The following is a 20,196-nucleotide window of genomic DNA, read 5'->3' on the forward strand; positions in this document are numbered from 1 at the left end:
CTCAAAATGACATACCTTGTGTTTCATCTGAAAGCTCCTGAGTGACAAGACGTTGCTACTGAAAATCATAGTGCATGCTTTGTTGTACTGTTCAATATGGGTTACCCTACATGCTTTGGCTTCTTCACTATGTGAATGCATGGATAGATGGTTTTAGATAGATGGATGGATGGATAGAGAGATAGATAGATAGATAGATAGATAGATAGATAGATAGATCAATAACTCATGGATGATATAAAATAACAATGCAAAGATAAAGAACATATGTAATACCTATATACATATGTTTTCTAAAACAGTGTTTTTATTGATATAATTATAACTGAGATGCATTTCTAATAGATGAAGGATGTTGAATTAATTAAAGAATTTGTGTTAGCCCAGCGCTCTGTTCCTGCGCTGCTGGCTTTACACACAGGCACGAGTGCCATGCTTTCTCATTCCCTTCTGCTGCCATGCACCATGCTGACAAGCATGGGCAGCAGGTAGCTTAACTCTTCTGTGCTCAGTGCCAGAGTTTACTTCCTGCTTGTACTGTTGTAGGGCGTGCACAGGTGTGTCTCTCCTACCATGTGAGGCATCATATACACAACCTCTATCTACCCAGCCTATCGCTGGGTTTGCAGGAAGTATTTAAAGATGCTTCCCGCCCCAGGAAGGCTCCTGAGCAATCTTGGTCACTTTCTTGTCTAGTTGCTTGTGTGGAGGTGTTTTTGAAGTTTCTGCTTTTCTGTGTACCGGACCCTGCTTCTTGATTTAATGGATTTTGCTTGTTTGCCACCTGCCTCTGACCTTGGTTTTTGATTACAGACTTTGCTTTATAGCTGCCTGCCCTGACTCTGGACTTCCTGACTACGTCTTTCCCCTCAGTGCTTGCACCTGTATCTCTGACCACCTGGTCAGCTGCCACTGTCCCGGGGACTGGTCTGGAGTGGCACCTGGTAACTACCCTATTGGCCCAAGCCTTTTCTCACCATCAGAGTCTCTAGTGAAGACCAGGTAGTTACTTACTCATGCCCCTCCAGGGTATAGCTGGTCAGTGGCACAATGGGTCCACATCCACTTGCAAAACACAGTGGCTGTAGTTGCAATTGTAAAAGTACTACAATGTAGTTGTGGATATAATTATTATTGTTTAACCATTACACCAACTATTTTAAAGAGGACTCATTATATATTTTGCAGCATGTGATGGTTATTTCCTGTCCAGGAATATAAATAATTGACAGCTTACTCCATATACTAAAGACTGATTGACCTATTGTGTGTTCTAATATATACAGCTAAGCAGAAGTGAATGTCTTTTCCACATCAGTAGCCTTTAAACAGAAAGAAAACCCTTTCACGTTTACCTTAGTAATATTGATTATACAGTTAAAAATTAAAGATGGGCATTTAGTTAACCCCAACACACTTTTTTAAGATGGCCTTTGGCTGGGCCCATGCCTTTTCATGGCAACCTAGTCTAAGCACTGAAGAGGTCTCCCATACAGTGAAGAGCAGGAGCTTAGCTTTCGCATGATATCCATGTTCCTTCTCTAATGGCCTAGACCAGTAGAAACATTCATCCAGGCCATTTAATGTCACAGATGCCATTGGCAACAGCGCCCGCTGCATTAAATCTGTTACATTAACTACCCACAAATGATATCACTGGTGCTGACATTTCTGTATGCAGGCTGGGGTCTTGTGAATGTCTAACATGTCCCAACAGGCCGTGCCTCTTGGCATAACCTGCTGTTGAATATCAGTATAGCACTTTATTAACAGTGCAATGTATTTTAGGAGCAATCAAAAGATTGTATATTAAAGTCCTCTTGTGGGACTATTAGATGTTTTTTTAAAGTAAAAAATCAAGTTTTATTGAATAAAAATAATTCCCAAAATGCACCCTACATAGAAAATGAAATTTCCTCCACATATTTAGTATTGCCACATTCATAATGACCCACACTACACACTTGTCATGATATTTATCAAGTTCAGTGAATCCCATAAAAATGCCGAAATTGCTACTGTTTGTTTATTTGAATAAGTGCACTCAACTTCCATATATGTCAATCCTTGCCTTTGATCAAATTTCATTAGAGTCTAGTTTGTCATGGTACATGGTATGAATTATATACACTGTCACAACATACTAGCAAAACCCTCAAAAGGATTTAATGAACAAGTAATATGCTCAGAGGCCAGAGTACCCTGTCCTTTTTTTCACCTTCTTTCTTCTTCTCAACCACCTCATTTTATTTTGTCTGTTTATTATTGATTATTGACTTCTATTACTCTGATACGGCTTATATGTACCTGTTGCTGCATTTATTATTTAGGAGAGCCGGACTTGTTGGCGATTCACCTGTTACATCACCTGTAATTCTTTGAAAATGGTTGATACTGTTATATTGGAGTTTGTAACTCTCTTATGCTTTTTGATGCACTTAAGGCTATTATATTGACTATGTGAATGTGTTTGTCCAAAAAAAAATAGTTGATAAAAAAAGCAAACCCAGAACTGGTGTGTGTTTTTTATAGGACAGGGCAGCTGTAACCAACACCTCCAATCTCATCTCATTGATTGGACTCCAGTTGGCTGACACCTCACTCCAATTAGCTCTTGGAAGAGTCTAGGGGTTCACATACTTTTTTCACCTATACTGTGAATGTTTACATGGTGTGTTCAATAAAAACATCATTACATTTTTTGTGTGTTATTAGTTTAAGCAGACTGTGATTGCCTATTGTTGTGACTTAGATGAAGATCAGATAACATTTTATGACCAATTTGTGCAGAAATCCATATCATTCCAAAGGGTTCACATACTTTTTCTTGCAACTGTATATATAACTATATTGTGAATTTATTATGGTTAACATCCATTCTCTAAAGAACATATTATTTTATTTCAGACGGATGCAGCACTGATGTATGATGCCGTGCATGTGGTCTCAGTGGCTGTACAACAATTTCCACAGATGACAGTTAGTTCATTGCAATGTAATCGACATAAACCTTGGAGATTTGGTTCTCGGTTTATCAACCTCATAAAAGAGGTAAGTCTTTATTTAATAATTCATCTAAAGTTGAACATATAAACAACTCACATGGTAAATTATTTACATTTATTACATTTATTATTTGCATTGCATTCTTTTTGCATTTTTAATTAACATGAATACTTTTTCATACCTTAAATAAGCAAATTGTTATTTTCTTTCTTAGGCTCACTGGGAAGGACTCACAGGGAGAATAACATTTAATAAAACTAATGGTTTACGGACTGACTTTGATTTAGATGTGATCAGTCTCAAGGAAGAAGGCCTTGAAAAGGTACTTGATATGTATAACTTATGAAGCCAGAGATGTGCATATTGACTAGTAATCTAATGAAGGTTGATTTTGATGCTTTAGTTGTTTATAGTTTCCTTCAGCATGGAAATTAAATTAAATTTACGCTATTAGCAATACAATAAACCACTAATGAACATGCCCAGGAGTGTTTTAAAGAGTTGCAGCAAGTAAACCGTTAAAGGTAAATTAAATAGCATATATTCCCTAAGTAATATTTGCTGGTTAATTGCATGTATTTTATTATTTAATTGTACAAACAATTAAATAAGACATAATAAATAATAAATAATACAAACAATTCATTTTCAAAGCAACCTCCCCAAGTTATTAATTCAATAAATGCTACTATTAATCTTAAAAATAATTGTGATATTTATAAACCAATCTGTCTACAGCGTCTTTGTATCCATCTGCTTTGTAGAACTATACTTGAGCTCTAAAGACATATAGAGTACTATATCAACTGGGTTTTGTGCAGCCTAGCTTTGTATAGTCACCCAATTAAGCAAACCATTTTTTTTATTTTTTTTTATTAAAGGCCTGTTGCTCGAAAAATTTAAGCAGATACAGTACAGACCAAAAGTTTGGACACACCTTCTCATTCAAAGAGTTTTCTTTATTTTCATGACTATGAAAATTGAAGATTCACACTGAAGGCATCAAAACTATGAATTAACACATGTGGAATTATATACATAACAAAAAGTGTGAAACAACTGAAAATATGTCATATTCTAGGTTCTTCAAAGTAGCCACCTTTTGCTTTGATTACTGCTTTGCACACTCTTGGCATTCTCTTGATGAGCTTCAAGAGGTAGTCACCTGAAATGGTCTTCCAACAGTCTTGAAGAAGTTCCCAGAGATGCTTAGCACTTGTTGGCCCTTTTGCCTTCACTCTGCAGTCCAGCTCACCCCAAACTATCTCGATTGGGTTCAGGTCCGGTGACTGTGGAGGCCAGGTCATCTGGCCCAGCACCCCATCACTCTCCTTCATGGTCAAATAGCCCTTACACAGCCTGGAGGTGTATTTGGGGTCATTGTTCTGTTGAAAAATAAATGATGGTACAACTAAACGCAAACCGGATGGAATAGCATGCCGCTGCAAGATGCTGTGGTAGCCATGCTGGTTCAGTATGCCTTCAATTTTGAATAAATCCCCAACGATGTCACCAGCAAAGCACCCCCACACCATCACACCTCCTCCTCCATGCTTCACGGTGGGAACCAGGCATGTAGAGTCCATCCGTTCACCTTTTCTGCGTCGCACAAAGACACGGTGGTTGGAACCAAAGATCTCAAATTTGGACTCATCAGACCAAAGCACAGATTTCCACTGGTCTAATGTCCATTCCTTGTGTTCTTTAGCCCAAACAAGTCTCTTCTGCTTGTTGCCTGTCCTTAGCAGTGGTTTCCTAGCAGATATTCTACCATGAAGGCCTGATTCACACAGTCTCCTCTTAACAGTTGTTCTAGAGATGTGTCTGCTGCTCAAACTCTGTGTGGCATTGACCTGGTCTCTAATCTGAGCTGCTGTTAACCTGCGATTTCTGAGGTTGGTGACTCGGATGAACTTATCCTCCGCAGCAGAGGTGACTCTTGGTCTTCTTTTCCTGGGGCGTCCGCATGTGAGCCAGTTTCTTTGTAGTGCTTGATGGTTTTTGTGACTGCACTTGGGGGACACTTTCAAAGTTTTCCCAATTTTTAGGACTGACTGACCTTTATTTCTTAAAGTAATGATGGCCACTCGTTTTTCTTTACTTAGTTACTTTTTTCTTGCCATAATACAAATTCTAACAGTCTATTCAGTAGGACTATCAGCTGTATATCCACCTAACTTCTCCACAACGCAACTGGTGGTCCCAAACCCATTTATAAGGCAAGAAATCCCACTTATTTAACCTGACAGGGCACACCTGTGAAGTGAAAACCATTTCAGGTGACTACCTCTTGAAGCTCATCAAGAGAATGCCAAGAGTGTACAAAGCAGTAATCAAAGCAAAAGGTGGCTACTTTGAAGAACCTAGAATATGACATATTTTCAGTTGTTTCACACTTTTTTGTTATGTATATAATTCCACATGTGTTAATTCATAGTTTTGATGCCTTTAGTGTGAATCTACAATTTTCATAGTCATGAAAATAAATAAAACTCTTTGAATGAGAAGGTGTGTCCAAACTTTTGGTCTGTACTTTATATTATCAAGATTTCATTAGACTTGAAATACCTTTTTTACAATTAATCGTTATACATACATACTTTAGTACTGTGACTCAGCACAGGCCATGAGGCAGCACTTGATAAATGACTTATAGTCTTCTTTGCTAGCATGGCATTGTTATGTTAAGCACAGGCTAACCTACACTATATATCACAATGAATGCTACACTAGCATACCTATTTAATCAGAAAACTTTCCAACAAAGCATTAAGACTACAAACGGGGTAGAGGGGGAAGGAGAGGGGTTTAGTCCTCTTCTTTATCTTCGATGTCTAGGATGTTGTAATCCCACAGCAGACTGTGGATAAGTCTGCAGCAGTCCAGGACAGACTTGTTTCCCCTCCTGAGTACGAGCCGGTTCCGTGCAAACCATATTGCAGTTCATAAGGCGCCAGACCTCCTGGATGGCTCCAACAGTATGAATCCCAGGAAATAGCCCGTACAACACTGAAGTGCATTGCAGGCTGTTCCTGGGCACAGAGTATTTGAGTTCATGTTCCAGGGCATCCAACAGGCCCTGCACAATGAATCACTCCCATGAAAGGGCATCTGGGGAAGTACTGGGTTTTGCTCAGGTTGCGGGCATGCATGAATGACCGGATGGGCAATCAACCCTTGATGGCCATCCATGACATGTCTTTGTACCTGCTGGTTAACCTGTCTGACGAAACATTAGTGCAAACTGTCATTTCGGTGTCGTCGTGGATCCCTGGAATTGACTCCACCATATCCTTTGCTCTGATGAGCTTGTGGATAGTCTATGGTGTCCACAATTTGGGCTTGAGGCCCTCCAGTTGGTGTTCCCTCACAAAATTGACGACATCTCCATAATCCCAGGGAGCGTGCCAGTTGTCCCCCTTGTCCCAGCCCAGGCCCCACCGGAGGGGCAGGAGGAAAAAGCGAGACATAGTCTTGCCCGCAGAGCCATTCGCTGTTCTCTGAGTCTGACGAACGCTGTCACAAACAAAGGCGATCCGCGGAAAGATGGGCAGGTCTGGAATGCCCTTTCCACCCTTGCAGGGTTCTTTATACATGATTGCTCGCTTCACTCTGTCCATCTTGGATCCCCAAACAAAGCAAAACACTGTCCTGGTGATGGCCCTGGAAACGGTGGCAAGAGGGGGCCATGCCTGTGTGGTGTACTGTAGCACAGGCAGAACTTAATTACGCAGGACGTGTGCTTTGCCCTCAATTGTGAGTTGTCTGAGGCTCCACAGTCCAATTCTTTGGTTGACTTTGGACAAGCGTTCTTCCCAAGACTTGAGGGCTGCGCCTGCCTTCCCGAACCAGACTCCCAGGATCTTTATGAAGTCTGTTTCGATGGTAAATGGGAGGGGGCAGAAGAAGCCAGTTGCCAGTTCCCGAAGAACTTGGCTTCCGACTTCTCGCAGTTGACTTTTCCCCTTGAAGCTTGTCCGAATTCCTTGCAGGTCTGGACGAGTGCAGTCACCGAATGCCTGTCAGTGCAGAAGATGGTCACGACGTCCATGTACTGCGAGCACTTGACCTCGTAGTGTCCTGGTCCTGGTGCGGTGATCCCTCTGATCTCTACATTCTGCCAGATAGACTCCGCAAAGAGTTATATAACACAAACAAAAAGGAGAGGTGAAAGAGGGCAGCCTTGTCTGACCCCAGAGAGGACAGGAAAGTCTTCTAGCCATTCACCAGCACCATGCTGCAAATGTCAAGTTATTTCAGGTTAACAAACAAACAAAACATCCTGCCTAGACCCAGCTTGTTCAAAGTCTTGCCCATTAATTCATGATACACTCAGTGAAAGGCCTTCTCCTGATCAAGGTTGATCAGGGCCGCATGTACACGTTGGTCTTTGATGTATTGGAACCCATTCCCAAAGATGCACTGGACATGAATGGCTCTGTGATCAGAGAAGAAGCAAGGGATCATAGAGTGCCTACACTGCTTGACTGCCCGAAAGGTAAACACAAAGTCTATCGGAGAATGGAGTGAGCCATTGGGTCGGCTTCACGTATAATTAATGGAGCCTTTCTCCATGGAGCCCACAACGTCCTACAAGAACACTTCGGTCACAATCTCAATAAGCAGTTTGGAAGTGACATCTTACTTGCTTGAAGTGCCAGAGCTGCGTCTGTCCTCCTCGATCGGGCAGTTGAAGTTCCTGGCCATCACTACGGCCCTAGTGGTAGCGAGCTGCAGTCTTAGGGCCTGGAAAAGCTCTAGTCGATTACCCTTGTCAGGGGAAATGTACACATTGATGAGCCTGACCGGCTCTCCCGCCCAGGAAACATCTACAAGTAGCCTGCCGTAGACAAGCTCCTGGACGGAGTCAAGTGTAAAAGTGCTTCCCTGAGAAGAGATGGCAACCCCAGCCGACCACCACCGGACCAGTAGGAGGGGCCTTGGGACTACTGCCTGGCCAGATAGTCGTAAGACCTAGAGGGGGGCAAGGCACACTCCTGCAACATGTACACGTCAGCAACCTGAAAAGCAAGAAAGGTTAGTATCGTCTGACACCTGGTCCGATCCCTACTGCTCCTAACATTAATGGAAACAAGGTTAAAATTTGTAAGAGAGAGAAATAGGTTAGCGGAAATGATACAACTTAGTTACCACTCCGGTCGTCCGGCGGCTTCTCTTCTTATTGCCCGCTGTCTGTGGGTGGCCTCTGCAAAAGCTGGAACTGGGCTTTGATCTGTGCTATGGTCATCTGGAGTTTTTGCGGATCGGTGGTTGCCCCGCTGGCCACTATTTCCTCCATGTGGATCTTGTTGAGGCTTTCAGTGGTCTGGAGGTTTTGCTGGTCGGGTGCCTCTTTTGCGGCCACCGGTTCTTCCACCTGCTGCTCCATTTCTTCTTCTTTGTCGGGTAGTGAATGTTCTGCTACCTCGGCCATCTTCTTTTTGGAGTGGTCAGCAATGGGGCTGTCCCTCTCATTTCTCTTTCATTTTCTTTGGCTGACACCTGGGAATGCAGGAGGGGGAATTTCCTCCAAAGAGAGGGATGCAGCAGCTAGATGAGTGGTTAATGTTGCTGCAGTGGTGGCAATGGGGTGGGTTGGGCGGGGAGCGGTGGAAGGTGCCACTGAGGTAATGGGCAGATAGATATGGATATCCTCAGTGATGGTGATGACTGGGTGGGAGGAGGATGGGCATGGAGGGGAGGGCACGGGAGCTTGGCCTGGGGCAGGTGTCTGCTTACCCTTTTTCTTCTCTGGACTGCTTCACTTTAGGTCTCGTTGCTGCCGGAGTTGCGGCTGGGTGGGGTTCACGCTGGCCGGCGCCACTGCTGCCCAGGTGCGTTCTCTATTTGGGCAGTCCTTGTAGATATGTGAAGCTAGTCCACACAGGTTGCATGCCGTCATCTTAGGGCAGTCCAGGGTTTCATGCCCTGCCACACAACAGTTCTAGCAGGCCACCTCCTTGCAGTCGCTCAGCCTGTGACCCTTCTTGCCACATTTCCTGCAGGTCTGCGGCATGTCGGAGTAGTAGATGAGCGCCTGAGTGTTGCCCAGAGAAAAAGTCGGGGCAGGTGTTGCACGCCATCCGGGTCTGTGGCGTCCCTGTTCAGGCGGACGATGACTGATCACTTGCCTGTCCAGAAGCCGTCCAAGATGTGGGTGGGGTCCCTCACCACGGTGCAGAATCACATCAGGTAGATTACAATATCCTTCCCTAGGATGTGTGGGTTCCGCATTGAGACGGTAACTCTCCTCTCTTCATTCTGGACTGGGCAGCAGCCCACAAAGCGCTTGAAAGATGAGTCCAGGCTTGCCGCTTTGACCATCTTCCAGTACTGTTTAGATATGGCCACAGAGGCGAAGATGATGTAGAACATCCCGGTGATGAATGGATGGATGCTCACCACCTCGGGCTTGGATAATCCGTTTTCCAGGACCATCTTCTTGCCAAACACGTCCTGGCTCATGTCTGGCAATTTCCTGTTCACCTCTTTTAGCTTCAGCATGACTGTCTGCCTCATCTATGGCTCCAGGGGTGGGGAGCCGGGGCTGTGGTTCCTGCTGTTCTGTTGCTTCGGAGGGGTGGTTGCCACCAGGTCAGAAGCCCGTGATGTGAAGGCTGAAGCATCCTGGTGGGTCTCTTCTGTGGCCTTCTTCTTCTGTTCTGAAACATTCTTCTTGGTCTTGGTAGGCTTGGAGGTCGAAGCAATGGCTTCTTCCCTCTCACCTTCCTCTCCCTGAAGGTGCTTCGCAAAGCGTCCCTTTTTTCCACAGGGGGTGGGGCTATGCATATTGTTCTTGATGGGCAGAGCTTCTTCCAGGGAAGGTCTTTGACGAGCTTCTTTTCTTCGTCAGGTTCCCCAAGGCCAAAGTCTTCAGTCCTCGTAGAGTCTTCGCAAAGTCTTCTCCTTGATCGCAGTCGGAGAAAAATCTTCCAATAGTCGTCTTCGGCTATTGAGATCCAAGTAAGCGCTGTCTGATGTCATACACCAAGACTATTAAGCCACAGGCCAAAAGGAGATCAGAGACCAGAGCACTCTTGTTCCCTGGGGAATAGCCCTACACTCAATAGCAGCAGTGAGCTGAAGCTTAATTTAATCAACAATGCTTAAAGGTAGAGTGCAGGGTGTGCCCACAAGGATCTGGGCTGGCAAATCAAGGCAGACAGAAAGAGCAGACTACACTTGATCTTAGCTAACAGGCCGAGAGACTCAAACAAATAACCCAGTACAAAGCATAAAAACACCCCTAATTATTTCATGCTAGCCACCAAAAATATGTTAGTCAAGCACTAGATAGTGAAGTTAGATGTATCAGTTGTTTTCAAGTAGCTAAACGGTACTATTTCTCCTTATATAGGGTACCTAGTAGAGGTATGGTTTTATAGGCCATTCATTGCTTTGCTGAAAAACCTGACGGAGCTGCACTTTCCCAGAAACACACTCATATGCAAATTAGCTTTCCTTCAAAGAAATAAAAATAAAGAAAAACTAGACTTATCTGATGCCAGTAGATTTAAAATATGCTAATTTGCATATATGTTTCCCAAAAGCAGAGCTGCATTGGCTACACTGCAATAATCCTTATGCACCCTTAAGAGCAGTCCCCCACCCCAGTTAACCTGGCCACTTTTCTTTTGAGGCACTTAACAATCTTGTTTTCTTGGTATAGGAGAACTGGCATTCATAGTTCTCTCAGAGAAGGGCTAAATGTGGTTCTCTTGTGTCTTCTAGGAGCTATAAGTTTCTCCGTTTTTTTAGAGAAAAAATATGACCCCTAGGAGTCTTTAGAGTGTTATATACCAATGGTCAGAGTAATTGGGGCTTGTTAGATTTGAGTAGAATTGATTTTGCAAATCAGAGACAAAATGAATTTTTTGAAATTTGCTCACCCGCATTTGAACTTAATTTTATTTTTCTACTGAATATTGTGAAATTTGTATTGTGTTTGTATTACTTTAGATTTTTTTTTTTATCTTGCTTATGTGTGACCGTTTGACCCCATGTTATCCTTTTTATGGACATTCCTGCAGGTTTTAATTCTGAATTCTCCAGTTCATTATGGAATTTGTATTTGGTTTATACTGTTTTTAATCTTTATTTGTATAATAAATATTGTATATTATCTGCCATATTATGGTTGTGCACAGTTTTTTGGTATATTTTAGGAAGTGCGTCTTTGTAATGGTTACTGATACTCATCTCCCAAGGTATCCCTACTGGTGCCCATCCCATGTTTCTGTGTGTGATACACCCTTTCTAGACATTTTTTTTGTTTACAATTGTGGCCTTTTGTTTATCTAATCTCCCATAGTATTTTTTTTGCAGTCATTTGCCATAGTTTTACTTTTCTTTGGAAAACAAATCACCAAAATACTTTGAAAATCTCACTCCTCAATTTAACGTAAATAAATATACATTTGGTATTGTTGTCCTGTGTCTAATGTAATAGTAATATGATCCCCATAGGAGTAAAATCCAATAAGCTAATTAGGAAAAATGTTATGTATCCAAATATCAAATACATTATGTGACACAATCTGTTGTTCCACACAGTAACAGTCCACATTTGCTGGTTACCATTTTTTCACAACTCCTACCTTAAGAATTACTATAAAAAAAAATAAATAACAATTTGTGCTGGAAGCTGAAGACTTATAGGTGCAAAAGCATTTCCCTCATTAAGCTGAGTAGTGCTCCCCAATTACTATAACTGTGCCTATTTCCCTTGGTATTTGGTGTATACCCCTTCAGACCACCAGAATGTGTATATTGTGAAAAACTAATCTAATAGCAAATACCAATTATAGCATTGTAATAACAGTTTTTCGTTTTGTATTTCGCAGATTGGTACATGGGATCCTGCCAGTGGATTAAATATGACAGAAAATCAGAAAGAAAAACCTGCAAATATTACTGATTCTTTATCAAATCGGTCACTTATAGTGACCACTATATTGGTAAGATTGTGTTGGCATAGTTTTCAATTGAAGCAATTCATATAGCTCTTTCAATATAACTACATTGTTATTTGTGCGACACCCTGACCGCTCAGTCTATGGGTTCCTCACAAACTGATCTTAAAAGAGCAAAGTACAATTGCTGCTGGGCTGTTTAGAATAGATATTATAGAGATCCTTCATGAAAAAGGAAGATGACTCGTGAGCTGGTAACATTCAAAATGGAAATGTAGTGAGTTGAGTGTGTCAGCAGGGTTGAGTGTGTCAGCAGGGTCGTACGGCTGTGTTCATATCTGCTTCAGAGTCAGAAATACAGGACAAATAATGCAGCCAGTGGGGTTCATCAGACACAGTTTGTGTCCACCATGGGACAGTTCTGTTGCTTTACTTACTTTCATTGTTCAGTTTCTATATCAGAGCAGAACAATGGAAATGTAAGAGCTGAAGTGAACACTTCATAAATGTTGACTTACAGTGTCCAATTTTCAGGGTGATTATCGGGAACAAACATTACAAATGTGCTGCCGATCTTTCCTACAGCATTTCTAATCATTGTTACTTGGCAGCAGGTCATGCTGTGTGAACAGTACTCCGCTGCTTAGAAACAATTAACCTGTATGAAGAGGTAGCCCTCACTTGCTAGTTCACAAAACCTAGTGGTTATCAACCACAGATTACCAGTTGCCTTCACTGGATTGAATTGTGTCATCTTTGTTCAACAGTTAATTGTTAACATTTAAAGACAGCAACTATTTTAGTTAGCCCAACTGTCAATGGCCATTCACAGTTTTCTGGAATTCTGTACAGTGCAAAGGTTAAAAAATAGTTGATCTCCTGAGAAGACATTCAATCACAAAAAAATAATAATCTACATTTTTCAAACCAGCACCTTGATCTGAATACTTTCTTAATTACATGCAATCACAAATTTTGTTTAGCAACTGAGCTATTCAATTAAACATATCTGTATTGCACCACCTGCTGTTTGTTATTTTACTTATTTCTTGTCCACTTCACTGAGGTGGTCGCATGTGCTCAGTTTAAATCTTAGCTGTTACCAGCTATATATTCTGTTGGAAGCTGTGGAAGTTACAGGGAAAGAGCTGCAGCAGAAAGGACATGTCCCCTGAGCTGCCAGCCTGAAATATCTAAACAGTTGGAGCATTGAATGAGAAAATATCTGGATCCCTGTTAGGTATAGGGCTGGTTCTAGCTTTGTTAGAAAGAAATTGCCAATTACTATATGATGTTTGATTTTCATTTTGTAAATCAATCATAATATGACCCCTGTAACTGGGAGGATATACATATCACTAGTAAATTCTGACTGCAGATTTGCTTTGTTTAGTAAGGTCGATGGAGGGCAAAGATTATCCATTACTAATTATCAACCACACTTACTGGTGGACCACTTATGTTTATTTTGCTATTTTATATTTATATATTATATATTGTGGGGGTTAGCTCACTAGTAGGGGGCACAGCAGTCAGAGACAGTGACACAATGGCACAGTTCACACAGGGGTTGCCTGTTTTCTTTATTTTCGTCCACAAACAAAATATAAGGCCTTTACATTCAGGCAAAGATACAAAATAAATTCCTGCTCGGCTGAGCACTAACTAAACATAAAATGACCCTTTCTATACGGGCAGCCTACTACCAGCCACACGACACAATTCAAAATAAACTCAGAGTGTCCTTTTGTTGCTTTAGCAGACTTCAGCAGCAATGGTGAAAGCCAGTCAGTTCAACCAGTCCCCACCCAGACATGCTCATAGTGCAAACCTTTATAGCCCAGAAACGAGCTGAGATCCATCACCTGGCTGAGAGCTCTATATGAAACCCGTTCTGGACAGGAAGGGAATGAGGAGCCCCACTACCAACCTGCATCCTCATTCCATTAAATCCAGGCCCGACAACACCATTTACCAAAGTCCTCAGCAAACTGTTTTGCTAAGGCAGACCAGCTTTTCCTGGATTTCTGATATCTCACCCAGTTTCCTAGTTGAGATATCCACCTCCTGTAGCATAGTACATGGTATATGAAAGAAACCTAGGGGAAATATAACAATTCGCTACTACTTTTCCAGTCACTCTCTCACATACCCTCCCCCTTTGTTCGAACCTGTGGGGCCGAACACTTTTACTCACCAAACAGTGTGTTCTGGATAGGGCATCGGCATTCCCTTGCAGTTTGCCTGACCTGTGCTCAACCAAAAATTTAAAGTTTTGTAAAGTCAGAAACCACCTTGTGACTCTCGTGTTTTTCTCCTTGGCCTGACTCATCCATGTAAGGGGGGAATGATCTGTCACCAACCTGAACTGTCGACCCAACAAGTAATATCTTAGAGTCTCTAGAGCCCATTTAATTGCCAGACATTCCCGTTCAACAATACTATAATTTTTCTCCGCAGGAGTAAGTTTTCTACTCAAGTATGTCACGGGGTGTTCTTCTCCTCCAACCTCCTGTGACAGGACTGCCCCTAAACCAACATCAGAGGCATCAGTCTGTACAGTAAACACCTTTTTGAAATCTGGGGTCATCAACACTGGTTGTCTACAAAGGGCCGACTTTAACTCCTGAAATGCACTCTCAGCTTCTGTGCTCCATTTTACCATGGCCGACTTACTTCCCTTAGTGAGGTCTGTCAAGGGTACTGCTACACTAGCAAAGTTTGGGATAAACCTACGGTAATACCCCACAATTCCCAAAAAGGCTCTCACTTGTTTTTTGGTTAAGGGCCTGGGCCAATCTTGGATGGCTTCTACCTTATTCACTTGAGGTTTTATTACACCTCTCCCAATTATATACCCTAGATAACGTGCTTCCTCAAGACCTAAAGCACACTTCTTAGGGTTTGCTGTTAACCTGGCTGCCCGGAGGGAATCCAACACCGCCTGCACTTTTGGTAAATGACTTTCCCAGTCATCACTAAAAATGATGATATCATCTAAATAAGCAGAAGCATATCTACGATGAGGTTTAAGGATGACATCCATTAACCTTTGGAAGGTTGCTGGAGCCCCATGTAACCCGAAGGGCATGGTGACATACTGAAAAAGGCCTTCTGGAACAACAAAAGCAGTTTTTTCTTTAGCACTGTCAGTAAGGGGCACTTGCCAGTACCCCTTGGTTAGGTCAAGGGTAGAGAAATACCTTGCATGGCCAAGTCTCTCAATTAATTCATCTACTCTTGGCATTGGGTATGCGTCAAACTTTGACACTTCATTTAATTTTCGGAAATCATTACAGAACCTCACTGTACCATCTGGCTTTGGGATTAGGACTATGGGATTGGACCACTCACTTTGTGACTCTTCAATCACCCCGAGTTCTAACATCTTTTTTACTTCTTCAGATATAGCTTGTCTCCGAGCTTCAGGTACCCTATATGGTTTCAAGTGAACTCGTACCTGTGGCTCAGTGACTATGTCATGTTTGATAACTGAAGTGCGCCCAGGCAAATCTGAGAACACATCAGTGTTTCTTGAGACAAATTCTTTTGTCTCTTGCATTTGAAACTTGGACAAGGATTCTGAAATATGCACACCTACAGTATTATTACTAGTGATGAGCGGCAGGGGCAATATTCGAATTCGCGATATTTCGCGAATATTTGGGCGAATATTCGCCATATATTCGAGAATTCGCGAATTCATGATCTCCAGGCATTATTTTCTTGATTGCGAAAATTCGCATAAAATTCGCATACAAATTTTCGCATAAAAATTCGCATGAACTGTTATTTTCACAAAAATCGAATATTCGCAATTACGAATATATTTTGCGAAATTCGAAATTTTCGCGAATTCTCGAAGTGCCGATATTCGCGATTAAAATTCGCAATTCGAATATTCGTGATCAACACTAATTATTACAAGAATTGTTTATCTTATTTGCAGACAACTCTGGGGCAACACTGCAAGGGGAACTCACTGCTGACAGAGTCTCTCTGTCCTTCCAGGGTTTGAGCAAATTTATATGATACAGCTGTTCAGGCTTTCTTTTACCAGGCTGGTAAACTTTATAATTTACCTCTCCCACTTTTTCTATTACCTCGTATGGCCCTTGCCACTTAGCCAGGAATTTACTTTCTACAGTGGGCACTAGCACCAACACTCGGTCACCAGGGTTAAAGGTTCTAACTTTAGCTGACCGGTTGTAGACACAACTTTGTGCCTTCTGAGCCTGCTCTAAGTGTTCTTTGACGATGGGCATGACAGCAGCTATTCTGTCTTGCATGAGAGCAATATGCTCTATTACACTTTGGTAAGGGGTGGGTTCTTGTTCCCAAGTTTCCTTAGCAATGTCAAGGAGACCACGTGGGTGTCTGCCATATAAGAGCTCAAATGGGGAGAAACCTGTTGAGGACTGCGGTACTTCCCGAACTGCAAACATCAAATAAGGTAACAAACAATCCCAGTCCTTTCCATCCCTGCTAACCACTTTTTTTAACATGCCCTTCAGTGTCTTGTTAAATCTTTCAACTAGACCATCAGTTTGAGGGTGATAAACGGAAGTACGCAGGTGTTTAATCTTCAAGAGCTTACACATTTCTTTAGTGACCTTGGACATGAAAGGAGTCCCCTGATCCGTAAGGATCTCCTTTGGTATGCCTGTGCGAGAAAACATGTAAAAAAGCTCTTTGGCAATAAGCTTAGCAGAGGTGTTTCGTAAAGGCACTGCCTCAGGATAACGTGTGGCGTAATCTAACACCACAAGTATATGTTGATGTCCCCGTGCAGACTTTACAACAGGGCCTACCAAATCCATGGCCACCCTTTCAAATGGTACTTCTATAATTGGCAAGGGGACCAGAGGACTTCTAAAATGTGACACAGGAGAGGTTAGTTGACACTCTGGGCAGGATTCACAAAACCTCTGTACCTCAGAAAAAATCCCTGGCCAAAAGAAACGCTGGAGGATGCGTTCTCTGGTCTTTTCAGACCCAAGATGACCTCCCAGCACATGCTTGTGTGCTAGATCCAATACCAGTCTGCGATATGGTTGGGGCACCACCAGTTGCTCAACAATTACCCCACGTATTTTATCTACCCGGTATAATAGATCCTGGTTAACAGCCATATGGGGAAACTCACCATCAGCACCTGGATACTGTGGTACACCATTTACCACCTTCACATTTTCCCTTGATCGTGTCAAAGTGGGGTCTCTGAGCTGAGCAGACCCAAAATTGTCACGAGACACCTCTAAATTAGGCATATCAGGAACCTCCCCCACATCTTCAGTATCACCAGCTAGAACGGCTAGAGGAAAATTATCAACTTTGTCAGTGGTCACCCCTACTGTGGGAACCTCAGAATCTGGGTCATATGGTTCAGGGGTTACCTCAATACATACATTATCAGTCAGATTTTCTCCACAGGTTACATTTCTGCTCTGTCACAAGTCCCAGAACAGGGGAAAGTCTCTTCCCAGTATCACACTATGCATTAGTGATTTAACCACACCCACTTCATGACATGAAACACCAGAGGGAGTTTCTATTGTGACCCGAGCAGTTGGGTACTCTCTGGTTTCTCCATGTATGCATAGTACCCCAACAGTATGTCCACTGTATGTCCCAGGGTTTACCAGAGAGCCGTGTACCAAGGTCACCAAGCTCCCAGAGTCCAACAGCGCCTCAGCTGTACAACCTCCTATGGACACAGTACACATTTGAGGTTCTAACTTAGACACAGTTTCTGCAGAATACACGGGCTGTGCAAACAGAGAAATACGTCTGGACATATTGCAATCCATTGGCTCAGTTGTGAGGGGGCAATTAGCAACCACATGTCCAAATTCATGACACCGCCAGCACTGTACACGGTACTGTTCCCCATTTTGGGACCCTGGCCTGGACCTCCAGGTCCCAGCGGAACGTGGCCCAGCTGGCTCCCTCTTTAAGCCATCTCCCCTTAAAGCATTTCTCACATCTCTAGCAATTGGTACAGTCTTACCAGTAGACTTCGGGGACCTGCTGTCCCTGGGGCTGGCATACCTGGACGATGCTTGGAGTATGTCCTCTGTAGCACTGTACTGCTCCACGAGACTCACCAATTGGTCAGCCGTTGTAGGTCCTCCTTGTCCAATCCAGCGCTGGATCTTGGGGGGTACTGACCTGATGAACTTATCCAGGACAACTCTCTCTACAATTTGACCTGGGGTACATTCCTCAGGCTGCAGCCATTTTCTCACAAGATGGATCAGATCGTGCATCTGTGAACGGGGTGGCAAGCTCTCAGAGAAAGTCCAGTTGTGCAACATCAGCTGTTGCTGTTGAAGGATGGCTTGTCCAAACTGTTTGCCAAAGTCCTCCATTACACCAGCCGTGAAGTGAACTGGCAGGTCTGTGCAACAAACTTTTTAGGTGTTTGTCTCTTTAAGACTGCATTTTTGGATCCAAGTGCCCGCATCTGACACCATATGTGGGGGTTAGCTCACTAGTAGGGGGCACAGCAGTCAGAGACAGTGACACAATGGCACAGTTCACACAGGGGTTGCCTGTTTTCTTTATTTTCGTCCACAAACAAAATATAAGGCCTTTACATTCAGGCAAAGATACAAAATAAATTCCTGCTCGGCTGAGCACTAACTAAACATAAAATGACACTTTCTATACGGGCAGCCTACTACCAGCCACACGACACAATTCAAAATAAACTCACAGTGTCCTTTTGTTGCTTTAGCAGACTTCAGCAGCAATGGTGAAAGCCAGTCAGTTCAACCAGTCCCCACCCAGACATGCTCATAGTGCAAACCTTTATAGCCCAGAAACGAGCTGAGATCCATCACCTGGCTGAGAGCTCTATATGAAACCCGTTCTGGACAGGAAGGGAATGAGGAGCCCCGCTACCAACCTGCATCCTCATTCCAATAAAATCCAGGCCCGACAACACCATTTACCAAAGTCCTCAGCAAACTGTTTTGCTAAGGCAGACCAGCTTTTCCTGGATTTCTGATATCTCACCCAGTTTCCTAGTTGAGATATCCACCTCCTGTAGCATAGTACATGGTATATGAAAGAAACCTAGGGGAAATATAACAATTCGCTACTACTTTTCCAGTCACTCTCTCACAATATATATATATAATAATGGTAGGTTCACATAACTGACCCTCAGATGCCACAGATCTATCTGATTTAGCCCCATTCAGTGGGTTTAAAACCACGGGGTGATTTCCAAGCAGGATCAGGGTCAAGAAAAGATATGCACAAAAATAATTAGCAAATAGCAGGGCAAATTCTCAATAAACACAATGGGAGGCAGATTCTGAGCATGCATTCCATAATGTGACATTGTATTATTCTGGGACATTTCAAGCATAAGATATATATTTTTTAATCAAACTAAACTATTCTTGTGTATAAAAACAACATAACAATAGAAGGCACTCTAAGAAATTGCAGCTGCAGGTGTAAAGGCAAAAAAGTGCAGCACAATTGGAAAGATTTGTTCAAAAAAAGTCAATTACAAATAAGCTATTTGATTACTCCAGTTACCTCTATTCACTAATATTTCTGAGAATAGTTTGTGAGCCAACTTACGATATGTGTGTTGTTAAAAGTGATTGTTATACATTTTAACATTTTATGCTATAGGAAGAACCTTATGTGATGTTTAAGAAATCTGATAAACCACTATATGGAAAAGAAAGATTTGAAGGCTATTGCATTGACTTGCTTCAAAAATTATCGGAAATCTTGGGATTTAAATATGAAATTAGATTAGTGGAGGATGGAAAATATGGAGTCAAGGATGACAGTACACAACAGTGGAATGGGATGGTTCGTGAGCTTATGGATCATGTAAGTTCTTGTTTATATAATCATTTTACATATTTCATATTCTGTACATAACCTGGCGAGTCATTCAATGTTTGTATTCTCAGGTTAGATAAAGACATTTAGCCACCAGTCCCACTTCATGTTTAATTTTTCATTTAAACAAATCCCTGAATTTGCCTGAAATATGGCACAATAGTTTATAAAGATATATAATGTTTCCCAAATCTAAGATCTTTGTGTCAGCCAGATGTGTTTCAGAATACAAACTTTATGAATAACTCTTGTACATCAGTACAGTATAGTATTGTATATTTTATTTCTTAGTTTTTTCCAAATGACTGTAGTAGTTACACATTTCAATCCCTAGTGATGTTTTGTTTGATTTTCATCGTTATATTTTAGAATGCACAATACACCTGCAGATGATACATAATGTTTT

At 42.3% G+C, this 20,196-nt stretch overlaps 1 protein-coding gene across 1 annotated transcript in view; it reads left to right on the forward strand.

Annotated features, from left to right (window-relative positions):
* GRIK2 (glutamate ionotropic receptor kainate type subunit 2) overlaps positions 1-20,196 on the forward strand; it is a 1,088,075-nt gene that overhangs the window by 635,132 nt on the left and 432,747 nt on the right. The window contains exons 7-10 of the mRNA XM_044292309.1: positions 2,908-3,051; positions 3,221-3,328; positions 11,850-11,963; positions 19,572-19,778. Coding sequence (XP_044148244.1) covers positions 2,908-3,051; positions 3,221-3,328; positions 11,850-11,963; positions 19,572-19,778 — 573 coding nt within the window. The remainder of the gene's footprint in view (positions 1-2,907; positions 3,052-3,220; positions 3,329-11,849; positions 11,964-19,571; positions 19,779-20,196) is intronic.

The sequence above is a fragment of the Bufo gargarizans genome, chromosome 4 (genome assembly GCF_014858855.1).
Source record: "Bufo gargarizans isolate SCDJY-AF-19 chromosome 4, ASM1485885v1, whole genome shotgun sequence".
In the NCBI taxonomy this organism is placed as follows: Eukaryota; Metazoa; Chordata; class Amphibia; order Anura; family Bufonidae; genus Bufo; species Bufo gargarizans.